Source organism: Aureobasidium namibiae (genome assembly GCF_000721765.1).
Source record: "Aureobasidium namibiae CBS 147.97 unplaced genomic scaffold scaffold_5, whole genome shotgun sequence".
Lineage (NCBI taxonomy): Eukaryota > Fungi > Ascomycota > Dothideomycetes > Dothideales > Saccotheciaceae > Aureobasidium > Aureobasidium namibiae.
Genome location: NW_013581204.1, coordinates 16864 through 42679, shown reverse-complemented (window position 1 = coordinate 42679; position 25816 = coordinate 16864). Strand labels below are relative to the sequence as shown.

The 25816-nt window shown below is 52.6% G+C and overlaps 12 protein-coding genes across 12 annotated transcripts; 4 read left to right on the top strand and 8 right to left on the bottom strand.

Moving 5' to 3' along the window:
* Positions 1 to 176: 176 nt before the first annotated feature.
* On the top strand, positions 177 to 846 carry M436DRAFT_43136 (uncharacterized protein; the record flags this gene model as incomplete). Its single annotated transcript, XM_013573640.1, has 2 exons — positions 177 to 595; positions 693 to 846. 2 exons carry the CDS (start codon positions 177 to 179, stop codon positions 844 to 846), a joined length of 573 nt encoding a protein of 190 aa, XP_013429094.1.
* Positions 847 to 1360: 514 nt separating this feature from the next.
* M436DRAFT_62124 (uncharacterized protein) lies at positions 1361 to 1846 on the bottom strand (the record flags this gene model as incomplete). Its single annotated transcript, XM_013573673.1, has 1 exon — positions 1361 to 1846. One exon carries the CDS (start codon positions 1844 to 1846, stop codon positions 1361 to 1363), a length of 486 nt encoding a protein of 161 aa, XP_013429127.1.
* Positions 1847 to 3655: 1809 nt separating this feature from the next.
* Positions 3656 to 4195, bottom strand: M436DRAFT_43253 (uncharacterized protein; the record flags this gene model as incomplete). Its single annotated transcript, XM_013573656.1, has 1 exon — positions 3656 to 4195. One exon carries the CDS (start codon positions 4193 to 4195, stop codon positions 3656 to 3658), a length of 540 nt encoding a protein of 179 aa, XP_013429110.1.
* A 1021-nt stretch (positions 4196 to 5216) lies between these two features.
* M436DRAFT_80137 (uncharacterized protein) lies at positions 5217 to 5816 on the top strand (the record flags this gene model as incomplete). The annotated part of the gene is made up of 1 exon (XM_013573826.1): positions 5217 to 5816. One exon carries the CDS (start codon positions 5217 to 5219, stop codon positions 5814 to 5816), a length of 600 nt encoding a protein of 199 aa, XP_013429280.1.
* A 202-nt stretch (positions 5817 to 6018) lies between these two features.
* On the bottom strand, positions 6019 to 6589 carry M436DRAFT_62121 (uncharacterized protein; the record flags this gene model as incomplete). The annotated part of the gene is made up of 3 exons (XM_013573672.1): positions 6019 to 6176; positions 6232 to 6376; positions 6431 to 6589. The coding sequence occupies 3 exons, from the start codon at positions 6587 to 6589 to the stop codon at positions 6019 to 6021; spliced, it is 462 nt and encodes a 153-aa protein (XP_013429126.1).
* Positions 6590 to 7448: 859 nt separating this feature from the next.
* Positions 7449 to 9068, bottom strand: M436DRAFT_71191 (putative alpha-galactosidase; the record flags this gene model as incomplete). Its single annotated transcript, XM_013573754.1, has 2 exons — positions 7449 to 8783; positions 8835 to 9068. The coding sequence occupies 2 exons, from the start codon at positions 9066 to 9068 to the stop codon at positions 7449 to 7451; spliced, it is 1569 nt and encodes a 522-aa protein (XP_013429208.1).
* Positions 9069 to 9904: 836 nt separating this feature from the next.
* M436DRAFT_62119 (OPT-domain-containing protein) lies at positions 9905 to 12643 on the bottom strand (the record flags this gene model as incomplete). The annotated part of the gene is made up of 3 exons (XM_013573671.1): positions 9905 to 12335; positions 12457 to 12500; positions 12560 to 12643. 3 exons carry the CDS (start codon positions 12641 to 12643, stop codon positions 9905 to 9907), a joined length of 2559 nt encoding a protein of 852 aa, XP_013429125.1.
* Positions 12644 to 14218: 1575 nt separating this feature from the next.
* On the bottom strand, positions 14219 to 15274 carry M436DRAFT_62118 (3',5'-bisphosphate nucleotidase; the record flags this gene model as incomplete). The annotated part of the gene is made up of 1 exon (XM_013573670.1): positions 14219 to 15274. The coding sequence occupies one exon, from the start codon at positions 15272 to 15274 to the stop codon at positions 14219 to 14221; it is 1056 nt and encodes a 351-aa protein (XP_013429124.1).
* A 734-nt stretch (positions 15275 to 16008) lies between these two features.
* M436DRAFT_42436 (kinase-like protein) lies at positions 16009 to 17336 on the bottom strand (the record flags this gene model as incomplete). The annotated part of the gene is made up of 2 exons (XM_013573504.1): positions 16009 to 17123; positions 17177 to 17336. The coding sequence occupies 2 exons, from the start codon at positions 17334 to 17336 to the stop codon at positions 16009 to 16011; spliced, it is 1275 nt and encodes a 424-aa protein (XP_013428958.1).
* Positions 17337 to 17745: 409 nt separating this feature from the next.
* M436DRAFT_42283 (uncharacterized protein) lies at positions 17746 to 21459 on the top strand (the record flags this gene model as incomplete). The annotated part of the gene is made up of 2 exons (XM_013573467.1): positions 17746 to 17981; positions 18042 to 21459. The coding sequence occupies 2 exons, from the start codon at positions 17746 to 17748 to the stop codon at positions 21457 to 21459; spliced, it is 3654 nt and encodes a 1217-aa protein (XP_013428921.1).
* Positions 21460 to 21869: 410 nt separating this feature from the next.
* On the top strand, positions 21870 to 23566 carry M436DRAFT_42810 (dihydrolipoamide dehydrogenase; the record flags this gene model as incomplete). The annotated part of the gene is made up of 4 exons (XM_013573574.1): positions 21870 to 21990; positions 22046 to 22125; positions 22189 to 22893; positions 22949 to 23566. The coding sequence occupies 4 exons, from the start codon at positions 21870 to 21872 to the stop codon at positions 23564 to 23566; spliced, it is 1524 nt and encodes a 507-aa protein (XP_013429028.1).
* A 452-nt stretch (positions 23567 to 24018) lies between these two features.
* Positions 24019 to 25766, bottom strand: M436DRAFT_42330 (asparaginyl-tRNA synthetase; the record flags this gene model as incomplete). Its single annotated transcript, XM_013573477.1, has 2 exons — positions 24019 to 24145; positions 24211 to 25766. The coding sequence occupies 2 exons, from the start codon at positions 25764 to 25766 to the stop codon at positions 24019 to 24021; spliced, it is 1683 nt and encodes a 560-aa protein (XP_013428931.1).
* Positions 25767 to 25816: the final 50 nt, after the last annotated feature.

Sequence of the window (25816 nt, the reverse complement as noted above, 5' to 3'; positions counted from 1 at the left end):
GATACAAATACTGCTGTTGTCCCTGAAGACCTCTGAGGAACCATCTGTACATGTTCTGCCCCATCCCAAAACCTTCATCACCTTCACACGCAAATTGCCTCACACTCTCGGCAGAACAGACCAGACATCTCTATCAAAGCTACCTAAACAACAACTTCGAACCTCCCACAACCATCATGGGTCCCATCCAGGACACCTCGAACAGCGCGTCCGCATTTTTCAACGGCCGCTTCTTCTCCACCTCTTTCAAAAACAAGATGCACTGTATTCAACTCACGCTCGTCCTCACGATAATCGTTTTGACCGGCGTCCGCATCTCCATCAAACCCTCCTCTATGCCAGTCACCAGATCAGATACCCTGGCAATCGTGATGGGTATCAAGACTATCGTGGTGATCGGATATCAGCTTCTTACCACTCACATGTCGAACCTTCATCGCTGGAGAAACTTGAAAGTTTACTTGGTGCTCAACAGCATGGAGGTCGTGTTTTGGTTTGTGGTAGTTATCATTACGGGTATGGGCATGTCGAGGTATGGTCAAGGGGCTTATTGCGGATTGAGCGTCTTGATGCTCTTGATCTCGTTGATATTGACGTAAGTGTTCCCCTCTTACTGCGAGTAACGTTTAGAACATTCACTACGAGGATACAAACATGGAAGAATTCGTTTGCTGACTCCTGATTTTGGACAGGACGTTTGCGCTATGGACAGCCATCACCACACGAAACTTGCGAAGAGAAGCCACATACGCGAGACATGCTCTCGTCGCGCATCACAGAGGCCAGATGCAGTCTGTGTCGAACAAAGCAACAGAGCCTTCTGCATATGCGACCTCCGAGGTCTAATATTCAAGGTCCCTCGGTCTGCCGGGTCTCTGTATCAGGGAAGCCATTTTCTTGTCACTGGCGTCGAGTCTCAAAACGCGCTTCGATCGTTCACTATAGATATGACCTTAACAAGAAGTCGGGTTTGCACCTCAGATATTGTGTTCAGGAGATGGGTTTGATTGATTCTCACCCTTATGCTACGAGATAGTAGTATGCTTTGAAGAAAAAGTCATTGACTTGCATCTGGCATATACAGAGTTGGCCATCCCAATACTCCCTTAAAAGCATGATGCATCGCCAGTATCGCATCACGGGGACAAATGTAGTATGGATCATTCAACGAGTTTGCAGCAATGAATGTTCACGTTCTAGATTGTGTCTGAACGTAAAACTTGAGCTACAATAGATCAGTATTGCCCAGCCCATGTCCTCTGCTTCGCTGGAGCGCCGGGACCATTGACATCATCCTTGACAAATGATGGCAGGATCAAACCAGCCAGTTCAAGCAACAGAGCCCCAGGTAAAAATGGCGCTAATGGTCCAGCTGCCGCATCCATAATGTCAACTTTTCGTAAGGCCCAACACTGCCTTGGCAGTTGACATTGCCAGATCCACTGCTTGACGCATGAACACCGCGACCGTCTACGCGAAGATACGTGCCGGGAAAGTTCACAGAGGCAATGGCCTGGGTGCCGTCTGGTTGTCTCTCCAAGCGGAAGAGCTCGTACGGTCCGGCACCGAATTGACAATTGACAGTCCCATCACCGTTGCCACTGAAACCGTGGACGTCTCCGGAGTCCATGCGGAGGAAGACGTTGGAAAACGCGGTCGAGGCGATTGAAAAAACGTCATTAGGCTGACCGGGTTGATTGATGATGTTCAAGGTCTCGTAAGGACCAACGTAGTTCTGACAGTTGACAGTCCCAGCTCCCCTTCCCTGGAAGGAAGATATGCCGCTGCCGTCGATACGGAGGTAGCACTGTGGGAAGGTAGCGGAACGAATCGAGACGTTCTGCATGATGAAAAAGTGATTGGAGTGTGGTACTGAAAGTGAGCTGATTTGTTTCGGTGATAGAAGTGGTGTGGACTGCGAGTGGCAGCCGTATCATATAGACGAATACCACTCGCAGCATGTGATAGAGAGCCCATAGCTACATGTTTGACGAGGCATCGGATGACCAACGAATCCTTCTGAAAACTCCAAAGTTGTGCTTGGAAGAGACATAATCCGCAGACTTAGCCTACCTGACAGCTCGCATAAGTTTGGGCTCTGCCTCCACGGCATGGTTCGACAGATGCATATGCATATGGAGTAGCGCCAAGTTCAGCTGGTCGTTCTGGATTTTTGAGGATTATACTGCTGTGACTGGTCACAGCTTCAGCTGCTCTATGTCACTGCCGTGTTGACCATACAGCCACAAACTGGGAATGTAGTCGGTGTATGGAAACGTAAAGCCCCAATTGAATCGCATCGGGGCATTGCCTGAGACGACGCCTGCGCTTCATGCAGTTCAAACCAGCGCAACACCTAGAGAGCAACAAGCCTGCTTTGACGTGTACCTTACTGTAAGAAGTAGTCCCATCAAAGCTGTGCCTAGCAGGACTAGATCTGTGCCTAACTCGAGAGAACAAATTCATGCTCTTACAGAAGGGATGCTCTGACGAGTCTTAGACCGCCAAGCACGCCATGCTCGAATCAGCGATAAATGATGACCAGTGTTTTCTATTGACAGCCCTATATTAAGGTGAGTAGTATGGACACACGATGTATGGCGCGGCCGTCAGCGAGGCATCAGATTAGCTTCGAGAGAAATGGCGGCCCCTTCCAATGGTCTTGCTGCAGTTCCATAGAGCTTGTTCGCCATGACAAGATGCGGTATATCAAGAACCTGCGAGTGGGCATTGTGTCGGTTGGTATATCTGAGATAAAAAAAAAATGCAACTATCTTCCACGACACGGCTCGAGTGCATGCGCTTTGCGCGTCCTCGTCCAAGTCTTCGTAGTTTCCTGGCAGCTATGGAGGCTGGCTTTTCTCAAAGTCCTCATCCCCCTAGTTTCAGAAATGTTTCCGAATCTTGGCTTGCAAGAATAATGACATTACAGATGTATGCTGCTAATCGATCAGACCAGCCATGTCGTCAGAGTCGGGAATGAAGATGTAGCTAGGTGAAAGATCCGGAGGGCGGACATTCAACACATCGAACTCGACTTGCTCTGTGATTTGGGGAATGCAGGTCAGTTAACGGCTCAAAGTCTGCACTTTTACGTCTGAGCTAGCTTCTCTGAAGTCGCTGGTAGCTCGATAGATCGGCTCGCGAGGAAGTCGAGGAGTGTGAATACCCTGCCCCTGAGCTTTGGATCATGTTGCTACGATGGGCTTGGTTGGTGATGAAGATCTCTTCGGTTGCTGCGGTGGTTGTTTGTTCACAAGTGATCATCACGGCAGACTGCGCCCGGTCACCGATGTTGTGCATATTGATTTGCATGCCAGGAAACACATTATCAATAATGTCGCAATCAGTGATATCAGGTGGTATAGTGAATAGTTGTACTATCCATTTCCACATAGTGTCTCCTACCCCGATGCCAGGGAGAAAGGGGATAGAGCTTGTATTCGTTTCGGATCAAGGCCCACATACCACAAGGCAGAATGGTAACACACAAGCATCACAACTCCAGAGAAGCATCTTATCACAGGCAGATCATGCATTGACAAGACAATTTGTAATAGTTCGTGAGTTTTCATTTCAGTATCTATTCTATTTCTACCAGCAGACCGAAAGGTGTTGGGATTTTGATCGTAAGTGATTCTGTCAGATCACCTCTCTACGAAGAGGCAGCGGAACCAGTGTACTGCGAGCAGCAAGAAGCGACACCGTTGACTTGGTCTGCCGTAAGGATGTCATTGCGAGCACAGGTGTACTTTGCCTGCAAACAAGCATCCTGAGCCTGAGCAGACTGGCCAGCCGCGCAAGCCGCAGAGGCAGCCCTCAACTCGTTGGTGCAGTAGGCTGCATTTTGCTTGCACTCAGGGTCCACGTTGTCGGCTCCAGTGGAAAGACCGTAAAGGACGTTGCTCACACCGTTGGTGATGGAACCAACAATGCCACCAGTGACGCTGTTGATGATGGTCTCGACATCTGAGGGGAGGTTGGCGTCTGAGAGGATGTTGCTGGCGGCTGCGAGGACATTTTGGGTGTTGCCACCGGCGTTGCCGGATTGGTAGTCAAGGAAGCCAGCGAGAGGCTGTAGAAGGGCACCGCAGACGAGGTCATCGGTTGATGAGGTGGTCTGACGAGTATCCAATGGTGCTGCGAAGGCCATGCCGGCGAAGGCAGCGGTCATGAGGGCGGTGAAGTGAACCATTGTGTAGTCTTGATGTTTGATTGAAATGTGGTCTTAAACGAAAAGTCGAGAATGTGAGAAAGACTGATGGTTGATGGTAGACGAGGAGTGGAAGAGTTGATGATGAATGCTGTTGGGAGAGGACTGTACCTCCTTCTTATACCTTTCGCCATTGCCTATTGAGCACCAACATTTCTAGTTCTCGGTGAGTGAGCGATGTTACCTTGTCACGCCTCGCTCATTCAACCTCTTGCGAGAATGTTTGCTGGCGTTGATGAGAGAGTAACGTTGAAGTGGATAAGTCGAAGATCTTAGATGTTCATTGGCAAGATGGTCTGCGATCAACAGCAGATCCAAGGGAGGGCATCCCCGTGCCCAGGCAAAGAAGCATAGATCGGCCACAGGGTCAGTGGCGACGAACAGGGTAGCAGTAGAGCCTTGGACGTCGAAGCTCTGTTTGTCATGTTCCTGGTCGATGCGACAGGGTCTTTTCCTTATACAGCCAACGCAACGTGGGTCCGGAAGACTGTGCGTTCAAACAGATCGCCATGATCCAGCATCCCCGCAATCATGACTCTGATGTGGCAGATCACTTTTTCCGGAATCGGTATGCGCAGGATTTGCAGGCTCGTTTTCCCAGCCGTTGCGGCTGTGTGAAATGCTTTCTCCGTCATATACGGCTTACCGTTAACAGAGCCGCGCAAGCAGATCTAGCGTCTGGTAGTAGCAGACCCGCGAGACCTCTATTCCGTATTCCGCTACGACTCGTCGGAAATGAATGCGTAAGGAGCCCTGAGTAGATGTTCGACATTTCTACTGTGTAGTGCAGCAGTCCTGGGACATACAAGACCGCTTGATCAGATGGCTATGGATATACGATGTTGATGTTGGTGACGTTTCAGCGCGACAAACAGGCTTTAGGAGACACAGACGTCACCGATTGTACGTTCTTGAAAGTCTGTTTGAACACCGACGCTCCAGAAGCCAGTCTCCTTGTCTCTTAGAACTCGTTGGGGACACACAGCAGTCTTTCAAACATATAATGACCAGTCTTCCAAAAATCGATACCGGATCCCCCGAGGACAAACAGTCCGCATCCAAAACGCAATCCAGCGAAGAAGAATGCCGTCAAGAATCCTCCAAAGCCGCGCAAAAAGCTATCGAGTTGGAGAAGCAAGCCAAAGAGCTCACGCAAGCAGCTGCTGGGGCCGGCGACTCTGACGAGCGACAAAAATTGCTGAACGAGGCTCTCAGCAAAAGCATCGAAGCGCAATCGTTCGGCAAAGTCGCAAAATACCTTGGCTCGGGCGCGTTTCAAGGGTTGTTGGCAGGAGGCGGGGTGGGCACTGGTGCTGGCGCGGGACTGGGAGCGTTGACGGGTACGCTGGTTGGTGGTGTGTCATCTCTTGCTCTTGGAGGGTTACTCGGTGGCATAGGTTCTGCCATTGGTGCGCTGCATGGACCATGGTTCAAGCCGGAAGAAATCATCAAGGGAGGCATTGAGAAGTTGTCGGGCTTGTTACCGGGTTGGAAAGCAACAGACGACCAGAAGCAAAACCTTGAAAAGATGATCAACCAGGTCAACGAACAAAAGACGCCTTCCTCAAAGGACCTGGAAGCCATGGCAAGCGGCGGACAATGACACCAGACTTGCACGCATGCATAAACCCCGATCTCGACATAACCCAGCGGAGCAACTAACAGGAGACGGAGGCGAGAATGAGGCGGGCAAAGTAGATCACGGCTTTCAACTATCACATATATGATCATACACCGACTACAAGACACCATCGAGCATACGGTCGAACGGAACGGATCTCGACCAGCGCAATTATCGCTGCCGTCTAAACACACAAAACCTCGAAAGCACCCCAGGAAGTGCCAGCCGGTGCATTACCACAGCCGACGCTGTTCCCTGCAGCGATGCCATTGAATGGCCATCCATAAAGATTGTTCGTGAGCGTAATCCCACAGCCCTGTTGACTGTGTCCGAGAATATAACCTGTTTACAATCATCAATTAGCATCATGCTTGTCGAAACGGATGACGAAACTTACATCCAACAGTTCCAGTCTTTGGTGTCGTTGACAGAGTCGCGGAGATGGCTCCTCCGAACATCAGACCAGCAGTCGGGATTGTGCATGTGCCTTCTGAAATCGTGAAGGAGGTCGCTGTGCCTGCACTGCCGTCGGTGGGTGGTGCCTTGGGACACAATTAGTGATCACAGCAGACACGCAGCTTCGATCGATGACTCACTGTGCCTGGCGCAGCGCAAGTATAGCTGCTGTATATGGTCACTTTTGCCGTAGCGGGACCGCCCACAGGAGCAGCACCCTTGCGGGCCTCGAGATGAGGAGGGGCTGCCAAAGCAGAGACGGAGAAGAGGGACAGAGCGAGAGGACCTGTGACGTGCATGTTGGAAGCCTGGAATGTCTGAAGATTATTGTGTAGTGAAGCAACAATGAGTTCTTTGGAAGAAGTAGAATGACAATCCAATGTGCACAGCAAGGCCTGCTCTTATAATCCAATATTGCTGCAGTCGGAGCTTCATGTCGTCCGTCAGCTATGTGTCCGCAGCTGCATCTGTCGAGGAGTTCATCAATGTCTCCAATCGAGACCCCGAGATACAATGTGTTGTCACCGGCTGACAGGGTCGCTGTGGCTTGTTCAGACCAGGTTCCGACCATATCGTCAGCATGGCGTTCAGATTGACCGCATGCACCTGAAGCTTGTATGTGAAGCTTAGATGGCGGTCGCATTATCAGATGCGTTCGGAGCTGAAGACCAAGCAGCAGGTACCTCAGTACCCGTCCCGACGCGTTGCATGCTCTTCCCGGAGCAGCCAGTTCGAAACCATTCCAGATAGATACAATGTGGTACCTTCAGCTTAGGGATACATTCTTTTTACTTTCTCGCAAGGGTCGTATTCCAGAAACAGGACTGCATTGCCGACACGGCGACCCGAAGTGGAAGAGGTACATATAACGAGGTCAATAAACTCCCGATGACGACCAGGGCCTCGACCTTCCGACTTCAGCTCCGGCTTCGGCTGCCCCCACGAAATCAATCGCATCTCCACCTTCCGGAAGGCAACGTGATTTGGAATAAATGATGTTGTTGCAATGTCAACCTTCGCTATACTGTCATCTTCGCTCTGCGCACTTCTTCCAGCTTGTTCTCGAATCTAGTTTACTGACAATTGGTTCTGATAGAATGAGTTGACCAGTAATTCCGCAACAATTCGATCATCGCGTCAGTCATTAAGCTACATCAATCAAGCAACTACACCGATCCTGTCAAAGTCTGGTGCGTAAGGCGAGATACTTGACTGCCCAGAAATCGTGATAGTGTTATCACCCGACGTCTTGAACCCAGAAAGTCTGACCAAGAAGCCCTTTGTAACATCCTTGTCCCAATTGTATCCAGTCAAAGGGAAGCTGACAGACTGAGCAGCTCCGCCGTTGACACTGATACTCGCTCCTCTGACATTTCCATAACCTCCACCAAAAGCATAACCAATCTCGCAATCGAGGTAGTCGAATCGAACATCTTGCGTCGCTTGACTTGTGCGAATGCCACTGAAAGTAAGAGTGTTGCCATTGCCATTGCCGACATTTCCGACTTTCTTGCCACCAGAACAGCCCGAGCAAGATGCGACTGCTGCGCTGCCCGCGAGTTGGCCAGCTTCGGCTTCGTAGTACTTGAGTGTCGGGGCAGCTGGTGTTGCCTTCTGAACGTTGCTCAAGCGAAGAGCGACGGAGCCATGGCCGTTCACTGTGGTGAAGTAGCTGTTTGCATTCGATACCGTCTTGCCAGTCCAGAGGTCAGTGACTGTGGCGGATGAGATGTTGAGAGCTGCGAAGTTGATGCTCAAGCTTCGCTTAGTGTTTGTCAAGTCAATCAGGAGCACAGCTACATCGCCGTTGGCCAGTGGTCCTGCGAACTGGTCGTTGTCGCCGGTGAAGCGTTGAGTGAGGACGACAGGCTTGCCCAAGGTGTCCTGGTTGATTGCGATCAGGCCCTTGTTCTGAAGGATTGATTGAGTCGAGGTCGACATGGTCGTAATTCTTGTCGAGATCATGAGGGGACTCTTGAACATGGCCCAGATAGCGAAGTGAGAGGCTTGTTCATCGGTAGTCATGCCGTCTTGACCCACCTCCAGCAGATCCATATCGGAGAAGTGACCGGGACCGTTCAAGCCTCTTAGGTTGACGTTGATCGCCTCGTTGTAAATGCGAGACACGCTCGCCCAGCCCTGAGTGATGTCGTCGCTGACACGGAACGATGTGGACACTGCCGGCGTCCACTCAGCAGGACCTTGCAAACCAGTCGAGCTCGAGTACGGAACACCCCACTGGCAAGTCAACATGCCTTTGATCCCGACTGATTGGATGGCGCTGGAAAAGGCACCGAACCTGGAAGGGAAGTCTGTTCGTGGGTCCTTGGGTGCATTGGCGTCAGCGGTGATATAGCAGTTGTCGACCTTCATGTATGCGACATTCCAGCCAGCAAGCTGTAGTGCGTCTTGCTTTTCGTGGTTGAGTGAACCAGGCCGGTCAACCCCAGTGTCGCAGGCTTTGACACCTTGATCAGTGTACATACCCCATTTCTATTCCCACGTCAGTCAAGTGTCGTCACAACCTGAATTTCTGCGACTCACGAAGCCTTTACTGTTCGCGAGGTTGCTCAACGGCAGTATACCATTGGGGAAAGCTCCAGCGTCATAAGTTATCGAACCATTTGCTTGACGCTGTGTGCCTTGCCATCCACAATCAAGTCCGAATATCGTATAGCCAGCGGTACCGAAGCCTTTCTCGGCGAAAGCGTTGATAGTGTCTTGAACAAAAGTCTGATTGATAGTGCATGCAGCAGGGTTGTAGGTGTTGAAGCCCATCGGCGGCGTACGACCGAACCCATTGTCCAAAGCCGCAGCTTGGGAGACAAGCACGCCAATAGTAGCGAGAGAAGTAGTCTTGATGTACATGATGGGATAAGGTGGTTGCCCTGATGTGAGCAGCTCTCCAACCCCAACTTATACCTCGTGCTTTTGACTTTGGATCAGCGAGATCAGCAGGGAGCCCGGTGTCGTATCTGCTATGGCCGTTCATAAATCGGCTGTTTTCATGTGCAGTGTGAGCATTTTATCCGACTGCCACCGGAGAATGCGATAGATTGTATACGAGATCGTGTGACTCTGCAGGCAACCAATGCAGAGTTACGCAGTCGTTAGCTCTAGGTGCGCTGTGTTTCAAGAGCTTGTTCCTGCATCTACGCGACCGCCCCCGCGGGTTAGCACAGATATTGCTTGATCAAAACAAGGCGACGGCTGCCGTAAGGTTCCAAGTATAGTGGACGACATCTGCCTAAGTTCAGAGAGATGTTCATGTACGAGACAGATCAGCAAAGGGATGTGCGAGGGAAATGGGCGGGGTGCGGAGGCTGCGGAGGCTGCGGAGGCGGGTCCTGTGACTATCTCTGTTAGTAGCATCAAAATTGTTATTTTGCAGAGTGGCGCAGCATCAGTCAAACATAGCTTATTCCAAATACTCTTCTGGCTCCAGAGTGAGCTGGCGTTGACAAGCTCTCTTCCCGTTAAATCTGATTGACGGAAGAGATGAGTTGCTTTGCAGAATAGATCGTGAATGACTGACATTAAGCGACATTATAGACATCATGGATTAACACCACCTCCACCACAGATTCCCAAGTAAGAAACGTCGTTCAATACATCTACCAAGATCGAGGGCCAAAGAACTCTCCCTTAGCCAAGTGAAGGCGCGTGCAGGCAGTACCCTCGCAACCCATACTCGACACCTCGTTACCCCACCAATCAAGACTCACCTTGCCAGAGTATTGCACACTGAAGAAGATGATGATGGCAGAGATACCGATGGCAGCAGACCAAGAAGCGCTGAGCACGTAGTTGTACTTGGCCCAGCATGCCAAGTAACGAGTCTTGAGCCACACCATAGCCATGAAACCAATGGGGACTTGGGGCCAGACATAGGACATGTTGTAAGGTGCCCAGGTGAGAGCGCCGTAGATGATGGCGATGGGGTGGATTTGACGCAGCCACTTCTTCTGAGGGAAGGCGCGAGTAACGTAGTAGAGAATCGGAGGCACGACGAGACCGACGGGGAATCCAATGAGGAGCAGAGTGTACAGTCCGCCCTGGCCAAAGACCTTGTGAGGACCCAGGGTGCCCCAAAGCACGGAAGCGGTGAAGAAAGTGTTGTTTCCAGGGCAGTAGAAGCGGTTGGGTGCGCTGGTGGTACACACATCCTTGATGTGAATCTGGAAGTTGAGCACACCAGTGCAGACGACGGTAGAGACGAAACATGCTACCATCTGAGCCCAGAAAGCGTGACGAGGAGGGATCTTAGTGTAGTGAGCGAGCTTCAGATCGTTCAAGAATTGAACGGTGTGAGCGCAAGTGACGTAGCCAAAGGACTTGAAGAAGTTCATTGCCAGAGCGTTGCCTCCAACCCAAGCTCCTCCGATGAACTCGGCCAGGACGTTAAGAGTGACTTGGATACCAGTGATGGCTCTAATGATACCAATTGGGATGATGAAGACGAGGCACAGAGCAAGACCGTAGAAGACAGTACCAACAGTGGTGTATGTTGGCCATGCGGCGATACCGGCGCAACCAAAGGCGACCGAAATGCACAGGCAAATGAGGTACCACCATTCAGGGACTTCGGGGTAGACAGACATCAAACGATTGTGAACATCGTTGTACTCTTCCCTCTCACCACGATGGAAAAGGTTCTTGAAGCCCATCATAATCTCATGGCGGTGATACATGAAGGCATACGAGATGGTGGCGGTGTAGATGGCGAAGAAGCATGCGTAGACAGTCAAGTTGGCAGCACTCAGGTAGGCAGGCGAGTAAGCGGTGTATTTCTCTGCATCAAACAAGCCACGGTGGTCGAGAGTACGAGTGACATTGTACAACTTGCCATAGTGGTCGAAGACCTTGTTGGAGTTGATGGGAATGTAACCGGTGTTGAAGGTATTGGTATACCAGATACCAAGCACAGCGAAGCCGGAGATAAGCACACCAACAAATCGGTTAATGGTGTTGAAGAAGGGTACCATCAGAGGATCCATCTGATCCCACAGTAGGATGTTCCAATCGAATGTAGGGAAGGGGTTGAAGCCAAGTCCATTGTTCATGCCGGTGACAGTCGATAGATTGAGGTTGTTTGGAGCAATCCAGTTGATCCAGTTGAAAGTGCTGAGGGCTCCAAAGATGAAATTTGGGAACCAGAAATAGAAGAACATGGCAGTGAACGTGAGGACAAAGAACTTGAGCCTGGACATTGTGAAGACCTTCTTGAAGGGGCCCATGACGGAAGGATTGGAAGGGTCATGGAAGGAGTTGTTCAGGGCCATGGTCACAAGAGAAGTGGGCCAGACGCAGTAAGCGGGATAAACGAGGAAGCGACGACAAATACCAGCGAGGCCGAAGCCGATGAAGTTGGTGCCCATAGCGATGACGAGTTGATATCCGAATGAGCCAGCCCAGCTCTGATTGAACATGTGAGGGAGGAACTGTACCCAGACGACGTAGTCGGTGTACGGCAGATTGGCGCCGACCTTAGCCATGATGGTGATGAGCATGTGTTCCTTCTTAGAGAAAGGTCCAGGATTCAGACTGTGGCGCGTTCCGAACAGAGTGAAGCCCTTGTCAGGAAGCCATCTTGCGGCAGCAACCCCGACGGGATAGGCCAGGAGTTGAGCGACGTTTGCTTCGACGGTGATAGAAGGCTGTCTGATGGAGAACAGCTGGTTGATGAAAGCAAGCAGAGCAACAAAGACCAGTCCAATGATGTATGCGCGGAGGGAAGCGCACGGCATGTTGGGATCGTCGGTGTTGTCGACAACGGCTCTGACCTCGGCGTACGGCGAGTTGTTCACGATCAAGGCGGCCTCGATCTTGACCTCGGCGATGAGGTCTGCATGCTTGTCAGGGTTGACGAGAACATCCTCGTTGAACAGGAATTCCTTGATCTTGTCGAGGATGCTGTCCGGGAAGTTGGGATCGAGCTCGTGAATCTTCCAAACTTTAGCCATCATGTCTCTCGTCTGCTCGAGAGTGAAGCTCTGTGCTTCCTCTCTTGCATGGATATAGTCATCGGTCGTGACATTAAGGTCACTGGGAAGATGTCAGAATTCGTGCCAACGCATAATCGCCATGACCCGAGCGAGCAGCGAAGACCACAGCCACTGAAGTCTTGCTCTGTCTGGGAGGTAAGACGTTAGTGATGAATTCTTACTCTTGGAACTCCTTGTTTGGTAGGTTATCGCCCGACTCATTCTTCTGTATATCAAGTCAGCATCAAGGTCCAGCCCTGAGCTGCCCTGAAGGATGTATCTCACCAGCTCAACGACTTGACCAAAGACAACATCCTTAGCAACAGGCTCAATCTCCACCTGACCAATTCTCTTCTCTGGATCAGCCATGATATGCAACAACCAGGTGACTGAGACGTGTTGTGAATTGGATGATGGAAAGGATGGCCGATCAAGAGGACCATGTATAGCGAGCTTTATATGTTGCACACACGTCCAGACCCGTTGATCACCTTATCTCTGCCAAAAGCTATTTGGTCGCAACCGCCTGCAATGTGGTTGCATTCTGACACCATCGGCCAAAGGAATAACCTACCTATCAGTGTGGCGTTCGTGCTCTGCATGCCCTCGCCTGATCCTGAGGTGCATTCTACCGCGGTCGTATTTCTATCAGCTTGGCGGACTGATTTGCGCGACCGTAACTGGCTCCAAGACTCTTGGTCGAGTAAGAAGCAAAGCAAACAGGAGGTCGCAACTGTGGTGACAAGATAGCGACAGCTTGGCGGGCGGAACTCTAACGATCAGAAGCCTATCTCCTGATATTGCTTGGGCGGAAGCTACCATCCCACATGCCTGAACAGGAAGGTTGTCACAACGTCGATGGCGAAAAGTCCGGGGGCAAATAACCGCAGAGACAAGCCACCGCTTGTGATTGTCGGTGTTGAAGGGGTCCAGAGTCTAGGCGACCTGATTAGGAGGCGCAGTGTCGCAAAGAAGGGGTCGAGCACGCACGGAAACACGACTCGCGGCTGAGATCGCACCAACCCAGACAACGGTGGTCTTTCCACACCACGGCTACGGCTACGGAGGTGGTGTTTCTGCTTTTCATTTATCTCGAAGCCCAGACTGTGCCATGTTGGACGACCCCGCGCTAGAGACCACGTTGTTGGAACTTGTGCGAGTGCATGCGCAAAATTGCGAGATGAAGCCTTGGATCGTCTATCACGGCGTCTACGTTCCTATCGCTTCCTTCCTCGGACGTGTGCGAGGAAACAGGAGATAACGCGTATATAGTAGCTTGGCATACTCCGGACAGGACTTGGCATATCCATTCAAGCGCTGCCCAGACTTGGCATTTGGGTTTACGGCCGGCGTTGCTGCATATTTCGCCTGAGGTTACTGATTAGACAGTAGTGATTGGTGACTTGCGTTCGTGCGTATCTTTTGTGGGGGTTTCCAATGCCCAATCAGGGAGGTCGTAGACCGCAGCCTCGGGTCCGCGCATGCTGGTTATCAGTATCGGTCTCGACGGCGGAGACTATCATGTCGGCAGAAAATTTGGGAAAGGCAATGGATCATGAAGAGTATTCTTTCCTCCTTCTCTTCTCATGTACTCTACATAGGGTTGCAGAGTATAGTGATGGTAATGCAAGTGTATCTCCAGCCTGAAGGCAGGTGCGAGCTCCAGCAGCAGCTATTGAACCACAACGTTCAAACATACTCTTATGGGTCAGGAACATTATGCATCTTGGGGACTTACAGGATACTCTGGTCGTCGGCGAAAGTAGAAGAGCTCGACGTAAAACATGCCAGTACGCGCGAGTATCGGAGCTGACGGACTGCTCTTGCTGAGTCGTGTGCATTGGCGACATTACTATCGTAGATTGCATCATAATGCCGGTATCAAGGGCGCGTCCCAGCGTGCAAATGAAATCGAAGATATTCCGCAGAGGGGTGGGTGGCACCTCAGGCTCCAAGCATTTCGTTGACGAGTTGCAAAATACGCGGTTGGGCCTTCTCGGGAGCAGCCACCATCTCGCTGTTGTTCTCGAATCTCCTTCCAGCGCCAAAGTCGATGGGTTTGCCATCTAGGTCGGTGACCTTGCCGCCTGACTCCTCAAATATGAGGAACCCTCCTGCATGATCCCACACGTAAGACTTGTGGCCCTTCTTGCTGTAGAAACGCAACATGACGTCGCCACCACCAACAGCCATGGCGATGTATCGCATTTGAGAAGACCACATGTCGGTACCAGGCCATGGAGCGCCCAGCTTCTCGGCTACCTTGCGATGAAATTCCAGATCGACAGACTTGCTACTTCCTGACTCGACGAAGTCAAGATTTTCGGGATTGGTGGAAATGTCGTCCCGTGTGCTGATCGGCTTTGATGGCTGGAGTCCTGCATTGCTCAGCGGCCTGATGATAGCACCTCGACCTTTGATAGCAGAGAGCATTTGACCATTGCCAGCATTGTCCGCATTCTCCTCGGATATCTTGCCAGTGCTGAGATTCAGGTTGGGGCAGCCAATGACGCCTACCTTCTGCTTGCCATCGACAATCAAGGCCAAGCAGACGGCATATTGTTGATTGCGCATGAATGTGGCGGTGCCGTCGATAGGATCCAGGATCCAGATGCGACCTTTGCGGCCTCCTGGATGGTTGCCCAGATCGATTGTGTCCATCATTTCTTCTGCTGATGCAATGCTTCCCAATCGCGTATCCGCCTCTTTGTCTTGCAGGTGTGTGGTAGAAACCAGATCCCAGACACGTTGGCGTAGTTGATCATTCTCACGAAGTGCAGTGGCCGTTTCTTCGCCGATGAACGAGTCTTGGGAGAAGTTGTAGTGTATGGCAGCAATCATCAGCGCTTGAGCGCCAAAGTCGCCAACGGTGACCGGAGTGCGATCGCTCTTGTCGAGGGCGCCCTTGTCCAAGTCGGCGAGAATCCTTTTGGTCAACAGAGACGCCCGCTGCACCGCCAGCTCCGCTATCGTCCGCTCGTGTTCGTAGGAAGCATCCATCGCGCTTTCACCAGTGTCTTGGAGATGACCTTGCCGTTGGGGTTGATGTCCAGACTGCTGTCGGCATCGTCATGCTCGAGCCTCGCATCGCTCCTCGGCAGCATGACGGGAAAGTGCCGGATGCTTGGGCCACCAACACTTCAGGTACTTGCAGTATTATGTCTACACCAGCATGGCGCACACCTGGAATATACAACACTTACATCAAGAGAATACAGGTGAAAAGAACACCTACCCAAAGATCGTGGTATACGATACACCGACACCGTAAACACCACACGCATGACGTCATATGTCGTGTGGAACACCCTGTTCGTTCACATCTCTGTGCGTCCTTGGATCGCTGCTGGAGATCAGGCATCGAGTATTGTTTGAAAGTGACTCTGACCTGAAGCAGCTTCTTGGACCTCGTTTTCCGTGTTGTGTTGGATCTGTTTGGACGTCGTCTCGTGCGTATGCGGGATAGTGTAAAGTTGCTTCGTATCGTGAAGCTGGATACACAGACTAGACAGTCCTCAATGCGGTCATGACCTGTCCAAGGTCGGAATGCCAAAGACTTCCAGCCATTTGATAATGATCATTCAAGGGATATGTACAATGAGAAACCCAAGACTCCATGGTGATGCTATTTCTTCCGTTCTGTGGCCTCCCAAATCGTGGTATCATTCGCTTGTCTCAAACAAAACTCCAGCCTCGCGACTCTTGATGCTAATTCTTCAGACGTCCCAGACTTCCTAATCTATGTTCTCGGTACCGCCATATTGAGAGCCGTCAGAAGCATTGAGGCTCAAAAATGGATGCTCGAGTGCTTCATCGGCTGTTATGCGCTTGGAGGGATCAAGCTCCAGGCAGAGAGACATGAAGTGAACGGCTTCTTTCTCCTCGTCACTCAGGGGAAGGTCAGTCTTACGACGCTCGGTACACCAAAGTAGAATCTTTTCCCAGCTGTGGCCGTTCTCGCTGATGGTAGGGATGTTCGTTTGCAGGACTTGACCGTGCAGTAAAGCCGCTTCATTCATGCGACGCTTGCCGAAAATGCTGCACAGCTCTATGAAGGCGTCTATGTCGTCGGCAGAGTGGAAGAAGGGGAAACGGCGACTGAGAAGGGTGAGAAGGATGATGCCGCAGCTCCAGATGTCGATTATACAAGTCTGAGAAGTGCATTTCAACAAGACTTCGGGGGCACGAAAGCCTCTCGTGCCGGCGCGATTCGCTCTGCGAGAGTTTCGCGAGTCTTCTTTCGGGTAGGTAGGAGGTGGTGGTAGTTGACCGGCGTCTCGATATTGTGTTCGGATGGACGAGTAGAGCGAGCTCTGGTAGCGATATTGGCGGTCCGAGTGTGAGTACTGGCAGTTGCAGTGATGCCAGTCGGTGCCTTCTCGCTCGGCCAGACCGAAGTCAACGAGCACACCCTTCTGAGTAGTGGGCGAGTAGAGGAAGTTTGTGGGCTTGATGTCGCGGTGGATGATCTGGTGCTGGTGGACGGCGCGGACGGCAGTGAAGAGTTGGTTAAAGTAGACACGCATGTCGTTGACAGTCATTTCGCGGAAATAGTCGCGGAAGTCGCGATGCTGGAAGTAGGGCAGGACGGCTACGACCTGATCCTGGTGGCGGAAGGCGGTAATGAGCGGACAGACGTTCTGCGAGTCGCGGAGGTCGTACAGCAACTCGAGCTCGTTGAAGATGCGCATGGGCGACGAGGTGACGTAGATTTTCTTGATGGCGACGTAGCGAGCGCGTGGGCGGTCGCGTGCAGTCTTTGCTTGTGGCGAGAGGGACATGTCGTTCCAGTCGTTCTTGTACTTGTCGTAGAGGAGATCTTCGGCTTTGTAGACGGTCGAGAAGGTGCCTGAAGGAGGGTTAGACAGAGTACCGCAGACCAGGTGATGGAGTAGTGGGCACCTTCTCCGATGCGATTGATCAGACGAAAGCGCTGTGAGATGTTCTTGAACGACTGCTCGAAGCGTGCGATGTCTTCCTGCACCGAGGCCTCGACTTCCTCATCGCTCCCGTCGGACTCGGTGGCCTGGCTCTCATCCATGCTGTTCTTGCTTTCGTCCATGGCATCCTCGGTCTCGTCCTCGCTGCGCATGTGATAGTCGGCGAGGATGGCCTCGCGCACCGTTTTGGTGCCTCGCATGCTGGCCATTGTGCGATGTTGTGGAACGGGTCGACGCGAGTTTCGATTAGACAAGGAACATGTTGAATTGATTTGTTGATTGTTGTTGTTGTTGTTGTGCTGCGAGAAAATCACGACCCCTCCGATGATGGAGTGGCCATCAAGCAGTGGCGCCTTTCCCGATCGGGCAAGACATCAACACGAGAAGCGCCTTCTCCGCAAACATCAACAGCTTCCATTTCTTTGCTCCTTCCATTCTCCACCCGCTGCTGCTCTTGCTCTCTCTGCGACCACCAGTGATCGCATCGCATCGCCGCTGTCCACTCGACCCTTAGGGTGTGCCTCGCCCAACATGGAGGCTCTACAGGATTTCGACATCAACCACGCCCTCAAAATCTTCCTCAACAATCCGCTGGAGACCGACACGCCCGACGCGCATCCCGACCTGCTCGAGTGCGAACACAACCCCGACGACTTGACTCCCGCTCTCGTCAACTCTGTCCTCAACCCCATCGTCGATGCTGTGACCGACAACCCGGAAGCTGTTGCGCGCCCGGCCAACTTTGACTCGCTGCAGTTCCTGCTCAAGTGCGCTCCCACTCGTCCAGAAGACGCCTCTCAGACACATGTGCCTGACCAAGACCTCAGAAAATCAAACCTCATCCCCACCCAGTCGCTCTCCAAACTCCTCGATCTCATCCTCTCCGCCCTCTCCGCCGAGGCCGACTCCGTTCACAATGACATCGAAGCCGACGAACAAGACTCGATCCCTCAGCACAAGCACCTTCTCGAGATGCTTTCCTTCCTCCTTATGTGGTGCTTCACCAGTGTCGAGACAAGGGTTCTCTCGGAAAAGTCTGCCGCCCCTGCTACTCGTGGAAGAGGGGCAAAAGCTGCTGCTCCGAAAAAGGCTGCCAAAGACGCTCCTTGGGACCCCACAATGCAGATACAGTCTGCCCTCAACACAATGGCAAAGGTCATGAAACTCAAGCTCGCCAAAATCTTCGTCACAACCTCTGAACGCGACACCTTCATCGGTCTGTTCACACGCCCTGTCTACCTCATGATGGAGAGCGAAGCAAGAGTCAAGAATACCGCCATCAAGATGCACGCCTTCAAGGTGCTTTGCATTGCTATCAAACATCACGGCCATGCTTCCGGTGCCCAGACAAATATCATTCAGAGTCTTCTGTACTTTGAGCATCTCTCCGAGCCCATGGCTGAATTGCTGAATATTCTCGCCGAACAATACGACTATGCTCAGCTTTCCGAGGACGTCTTGCGCGAATTGAGCAACCAAGAATTCAGCAGCAGTGACTTGAAAGGTCCCAAGTCTGTTTCGACCTTCATCACAAAATTCTCTGAGCTGGCCCCGCGACAGGTCATCAAGCAAGTCATGCTGCTCGCAAAGCTACTCGACAGCGAATCCTACACCCTGCGCTGTTCCATCATTGAGGTCTGCGGAAACTTGATTGCCATGTTGAGCAAGCAGGAAGGCGAAGAGCGCAGTGAAAACCACAAGGGCCAGATCAACGCATTCTTCGAAGTGCTTGAAGAACGCTTCCTCGACATCAACCCTTACTGCAGATGTCGTGCTATCCAAGTGTACATGAAGCTTTGCGATCTCGAAACAAAGTACCCCAAGCGCCGACAGACAGCAGCAGATCTCGCATGTCGAAGTCTCGAAGACAAGAGCAGCAACGTCCGCAGGAACGCTATCAAGCTGCTTGCAAAACTCATGCAGACACACCCCTTTGCTGTCCTTCACGGCGGTCAGCTGTCGTACTCTGACTGGCATTCGCGTCTGGAGGTCTGCGAGGCCGAACTCAATGCTTTAAAACCTCCGCAGGAAGCTGCTGGTATGGTGGAGCAGCAGGAAGCCACAGTCGACGAGGAGCTCCTAGATGATGCCACACAGATGTCGCCGGTCAAGGAGAAGCCCGCCATGACAGAGGAACAGAAACAGGCTGCGTTCGAGAAGGCCGCTGCTGAAGCCGTCACATCTGAAATGATGAGCAAGCTTACCTTGACTCGTCGCTATTACATCGAGGCACTCAAGTTCATCGAGGTACTCCATGAGGCCTCGCCTATCATTACGCAACTGCTTGCTTCCAAGAACAAATCCGAAGTTATCGAAGCCATGGACTTCTTCGTCGTTGCAGACGGGTACGCTATCGAGACCGCCCGTGCAGGCATCCGGAAGATGCTGCGACTCATCTGGACCAAGGGCAACAGTGACGAAGGCAAGGGTGTGCAAGCTCATCTCATAGAATGCTACAAGGGCTTGTTCTTCGAGGCACCACCCGGCTACTCTGCCAATGATGCTGCAAACTTCATCGCCAGGAACATGGTCAGTCTGACATTCGGAGCGACAGCTGCCGAGCTGACCAGTCTGGAGCAATTGCTCAGCATGATGATGCAATCAGACTTCATCAAGGATGCTACAATCCAGAAACTGTGGCAGATCTATGGCATCGAGCGCAGGGAGATCTCGAAGAACCAACGTCGTGGTGCCATCATCGTACTCGGTATGCTGGCTCTGGCCGACCCCGACATCATCGTGAAAGAGATGGCAACATGCCTTCGTATCGGTCTTGGCACGTACGGCAGGACAGATCTTGTCCTTGCCAAATACACATGCATCGCTCTGATGCGTATGAACAACCCCAAGCACACCAAGGGCGTTCAAGCTGCTCCTACTTCGACACGACTACCCAACGACCATGCCGTGCTACAAAAACTGGCCGCCATGGCAGACGTCAAGTCTGCAAGCAAGGAGTGGTATGGTCTCGCCGAACAGGTCATCAGTGCCATCTACGCTCTATCCAAGCATCCTGACGAGTTGGCCTCCGAGATTCTCAGGTTCAAGACCAAGAGGGTCTTCTCACCAGTTGGGGCATCTACCAAGTCTGAGTCAGTCGAGGTTCAAGACGATGGGGATATTGAGATGAGTGGCATGGACGAAGAGCCTACGGAAGACGCGCCTCCGATCAAAAAGGAAGAGGAAGAAGTCGAGATGCCGAGAGACGAAGAGGCGGGTTTGCCCTTGTCCCAGCTGCTCTTTACGGTGGGACACATTGCAATCAAGCAAATTGTACACCTGGAACTTTGCGAAATGGACTTCAAACGCCGGAAGATGGACAAAGAAAAGCAAGCAACTGCCGCTCCGACACCAGCCAAGAAAGGCAAGGGAGCCAAGAAAGATGCTCAGGACGTCAAGGAAGAGGAGCAAGATGATCTCGACCTGATCACTGGTACAACCGAAGACGACTTTACCGACGCCATTGCACATGTCCGCGAACGAGAGCTACTTTACGGTCCCCAGTCACTGTTGGCCAACTTTGGCCCGCTGGTGCGCGAGATTTGCATGAACAACACATCATACGCCAACCAAGAGCTGCAAGCCCAGGCTGCTTTATGTTTGGCCAAGCTGATGTGCGTGAGTGCAGAGTATTGCGAACAAAACCTGGGACTGCTCATCACCATTCTCGAGAGAAGTCCAGACGCTACAACGCGCAACAATCTGGTGATTGCTCTTGGAGATATGGCAGTATGCTTCAATCACCTGATCGACGAGAACACGGATTATCTGTACCGCCGTCTGTCTGACAGGTCATTACCAGTCAAGCGCACTTGTCTCATGACGCTGACGTTCTTGATTCTGGCGGGTCAAGTCAAGGTCAAGGGACAGCTCAGTGAGATGGCCAAGTGTGTCGAGGATAGCGATGACAGAGTGCGGGACATGTCACGGATGTTCTTCAGCGAGCTGGCAGGCAAGGACAATGCCGTGTACAACCAGTTTGTCGACATGTTCAGCTTGCTTTCTCGTGACGAGGAGCTTGACGAAGATCAGTTCCGACGCATCATCAAGTTCTTGTCAGGCTTCATCGAGAAGGACAAGCACGCGAAACAGCTTGCCAACAAGCTGGCAGCAAGACTGGCACGGGCGGAGAACGAGAGGCAATGGAACGATGTTGCGTATGCACTTGGACTGCTACAACACAAGGACGAAGAGATCACCAAGGTAGTTGGTGAGGGGTACAAGGTGGTTCAGGCGCAGGCTTGAGAGAGGTGATTTGATTGAATTGGCGTTGGTGGAGGGTTACGGATGATGAATTGTATAGGCTTTTCTTTCTTGTTGATACCCATTGAAAATGAGATTGTTTCGTGTACATGTATCGCCCGCCCAAGCGTCTGTGGAAACCGTAATGGAGCGGGTAGAGACTGAGCTTTCAGGTTGTTGTGTTTCGGCAAGAGTCGGACGTTTCGGAGAGAGAATTGGCAGGCGTGAGCGGGAGTCCGCAGCTTCTGCCCGAAAGGCCGGGCTTGGCGTGCGAATCGTCGCTGCTTCCGTTGTAAGCAAGAGCTGCTGGAACCTCAACAGAGCGAGATTGCTATAGCCCTCTGTCTCATCCGACGTCTGTTCCTTTCCTTTTCCCGTTTCGCTCCCTCCCTGCTGTCGCCATGTTCTCGCACATGATCCCCCGCGCCTCGCGCCCGCTGCTCCGCTCCGCAAACAACACTTTCCGCGCCTCGCCTTCAACCCTCTACCTTGTCGACAGAGTCCAATCAAGGAGATCATACGCCACCGAGACCGGTACGCTCGCATCAAGAACATACACATGGGAGCTCAGGCTGATCGCTTTGCGCAGAGGAGAAGGACCTGGTCATCATTGGTGGTGGTGTTGCCGGTTATGTTGCCGCCATCAAGGCCGGTCAGGAGGGTCTCAAGGTAAGGGCTATTGCTCCACACACGACAGCATGGACGCGCCCACTAAACAGTCGCTACTTCTAGGTCGCCTGTATCGAGAAGCGTGGCTCGCTCGGCGGTACCTGCCTCAACGTCGGCTGCATTCCCTCAAAGTCTCTGCTCAACAACTCGCACCTCTACCACCAGATTCTCCACGACACCAAGAACCGCGGTATCGAAGTCGGCGATGTCAAGCTCAACCTCAAGCAGATGATGAAGGCCAAGGAGACATCGGTCAACGGCCTGACCAAGGGTATCGAGTTCCTGTTCAAGAAGAACAACGTCGAGTACATCAAGGGCACCGGCGCCTTTGCCGACGAGCACACCGTCCAGGTCAACCTCACCGAGGGCGGTGAGACTAGCGTTCGCGGCAAGAACATCCTCATCGCAACCGGTTCCGAAGCCACTCCTTTCCCTGGTCTTACCATCGACGAGAAGAAGGTCATCACCTCGACTGGCGCCATCGCCCTCGAGACCGTCCCCAAGAAGATGGTTGTTATTGGTGGTGGTATCATTGGTCTCGAGATGGCCTCGGTCTGGTCCCGTCTCGGTGCTGAGGTCACCGTTGTTGAGTTCCTCGGCCAAATCGGTGGTCCTGGTATGGACGCTGAAATCTCAAAGAACATCCAGAAGACTCTTGGCAAGCAGGGCATCAAGTTCAAGCTCAACACCAAGGTTGTCGAGGGTGACGACAGCGCTGCCGACGTCAAGATCAAGGTCGAGGCTGCCAAGGGCGGCAAGGAGGAGACTGTGAGTGCCTGATCTTCCCCTCCTCGCTCGTACACAAAACTAACGCAGTACACAGCTCGAGGCCGACGTTGTCCTCGTTGCCATCGGTCGCCGTCCCTACACCGCCGGTCTCGGTCTGGAGAACATCGGTCTCGAGACCGACAACCGCGGCCGCATCGTCATCGACCAGGAGTACCGCACCAAGATCCCCCACATCCGTGTTATTGGAGACGTCACATTCGGTCCCATGCTCGCCCACAAGGCCGAGGAGGAGGCCGTCGCCGCCATCGAGTTCATCACAAAGAACTACGGCCACGTCAACTACGGCGCCATCCCCTCGGTCATGTACACACACCCCGAGGTCGCCTGGGTCGGCCAGAACGAGGCCGAGCTCAAGGAGGCCGGTGTCAAGTACAAGATTGGTTCCTTCCCCTTCTCTGCCAACTCGAGAGCAAAGACCAACGCCGACTCTGACGGTATGGTCAAGTTCCTCGCTGACGCCGAGACCGACCGCATTCTCGGTATTCACATTGTCGGCCCCAACGCCGGTGAGATGATTGCTGAGGGTGTGCTGGCGCTCGAGTACGGTGCTTCGTCTGAGGATGTTGCCAGAACTTCGCACGCTCACCCCACTCTCGCCGAGGCCTTCAAGGAGGCTGCCATGGCCACTCACGGCAAGGCCATCCACTACTAAGAAGTCGGTGGCATTTAGAACAAGGATGGGAGACTTTTCGAAAAGGGGAGGCGTTCTTATCTGCAGCAGACGTGTCTGTTAGTCTTTTTCCTTTTCTGCATCACACTGAGTTAATGGCAAATCTGTTTTTACGTTGCGGTCTTGCCCTTGTGGATATGCATCTTGTACAATTACTTTTCACACCAAGGTTTCATCTTGCTTCGTGTCCTATTGTAATAATCGTCAGGTGCAATCACAACCAACGAGATCAAGTACAGACTTTCGTGAAAAACAAGTTCACCGAGGAACAAGATTGATGAACATAATCACAGACTACTCCAGAAGACAAGGCGGAAGGAAAACATAAGGGACATGAGATTGAAGATTCTTTTTGCTTCGCTTTTTGCTATCTGACTCCAACGACAGACTGGGGATCGGCTGACGCTTTTTGCACGCAAAGACCAGTGCTGAAACTAAGGAGTGCAGCGGCCCATGTAACGAGGGTAGAGACAAGTGTCGCGGACAGTGTGCTGTTTGCACAACCAGGCGAGGAAGCGTTCGAGACCGAGACCGTAGCCACCGTGGGGAGAGGATCCGTATCTGTATAGGATTAGCAATCAGAAAAACAAAGAGACGGAGGGAAAAAGAGGAGAATCCCAACATACCTGCGTTGATCAATGTACCAGTAATAAGGCTTGGGATCGATGCCCTCGCGCTCGTAGGCAGCCATCAACTCGTCGTAATCGTCCATTCTCATGGAACCACCGACAATCTCACCGACACCGGGCATCAAGCAATCCACAGACTCGGTAACACGACGGTCATCCTTGTCCTTTTGCATGTAGAAGGCCTTGATCTCGACGGGGAAGTGGGTGAGGAAGATGGGCTTGTTGATGATATCGGTCATTCTGCGCTCTGCAGCCTCAGCAATGTCGTCGCCGAACTTGTGAGCTTCGCCTTCTTCGTTGGGGATGTTGTGTTGGACGAGCCAGTCGATGGCTTCGCTGTACTTCATGCGCATAAAGGGGCGTTGGGGCATTTGGAAGTCGGGGTTGAGTTCCTTGATGATGGCGGCGATTTTGGGGTCGCTGAGGGTGATTTCGATGACGCGGCACATGACTTCTTCCAGGTGGACGAGCAGGTCGTCGAAGGTGATGAAGTCGAGCTCGGCTTCGACGTGTGTGTACTCGGACAAGTGGCGGCGAGTGAGGGACTTTTCGGCGCGGAAGGACTTTTCGATACAGTAGACATCGCCCATGGAGGGCAGGACGGTCTCGAGGTAGAGCTGGGAGGATTGGGTGAGGAAAGCGGGTTCGCCGTAGTAGTCGAACTTGAAGAGGGTGGCGCCGCCTTCGACTTGGGTTTGCACGAGGGCGGGAGGAGAGACCTTGCGGCAGCAGACCTCGCGGTAGACCTGGTGGAAGGCGAACTCGACGGCGTCGCGGACAAACATGACGTTGGAAGCGACCTCACCACGCAGAGTGAGATGGCGGAGGTCGAGCAGAGTCTGGGCGTCACCCTTGGCCTGGACCTTGTTGGTGATGGCCTCGTCACCGCCAGGAGCCTTGAAGAGGACCTTGAAGTAGTCGGCGTGCAGCTCGCGGTTGTCGGGAGCGTGGGCACCTTCGGGGACCTGGGCGAGTTCACCGACAATCTCCATGCTGCTCTCGCGCTGCAGGGTGATGGCGTCGTAGGACTTTGCGAGGTCGCCCTGGAGGATGCACTGCATGAAGCCGTAACCATCGCGCAGGGTGATGAAGACCAGGCCCTTCTGCTGGCGGTAGCGGTGGACACGGCCGAAGACGCGGACGCGCGAGCCCTTTTCGACGCCGTTGCCTCGCAGCTGGACCATCTTGTTGTCGAGCTTCATCTTCTTGGCCTCGGGCAGCGAGGCGTCTTCCTTGATCTCAATCTTCTTGGCCTCTTCGAGCACCTTCTGACGATCCTCCTCTTCCTTTTGCAGACGGATGGCCAGCTCCTTCTCCTTTCCGGCCTTCTTCTTCTGGGCGTCGGCGTAGTTGGCGGCCTTCTTCAGGGCAGCCTTTGCGGCGGGCTTCCATTCGGGGTCCTCTTGACTCTTGCGAACTTGGTATGTAGCATTGTCGGCATGTTGGAGGAAAGCGAATTGGACAGACTTGAAGGGGGCCTGCTCGGAGCCGGTGGCCGACTCGGCATCGATGCCCTTTTCCTCGTCGATGTAAATGGTGGATTTGTCGGCCATGATTGCGCGTCAAATGGTGTGTGGAAACAAGTGACGTTAAGTTGAGCTTG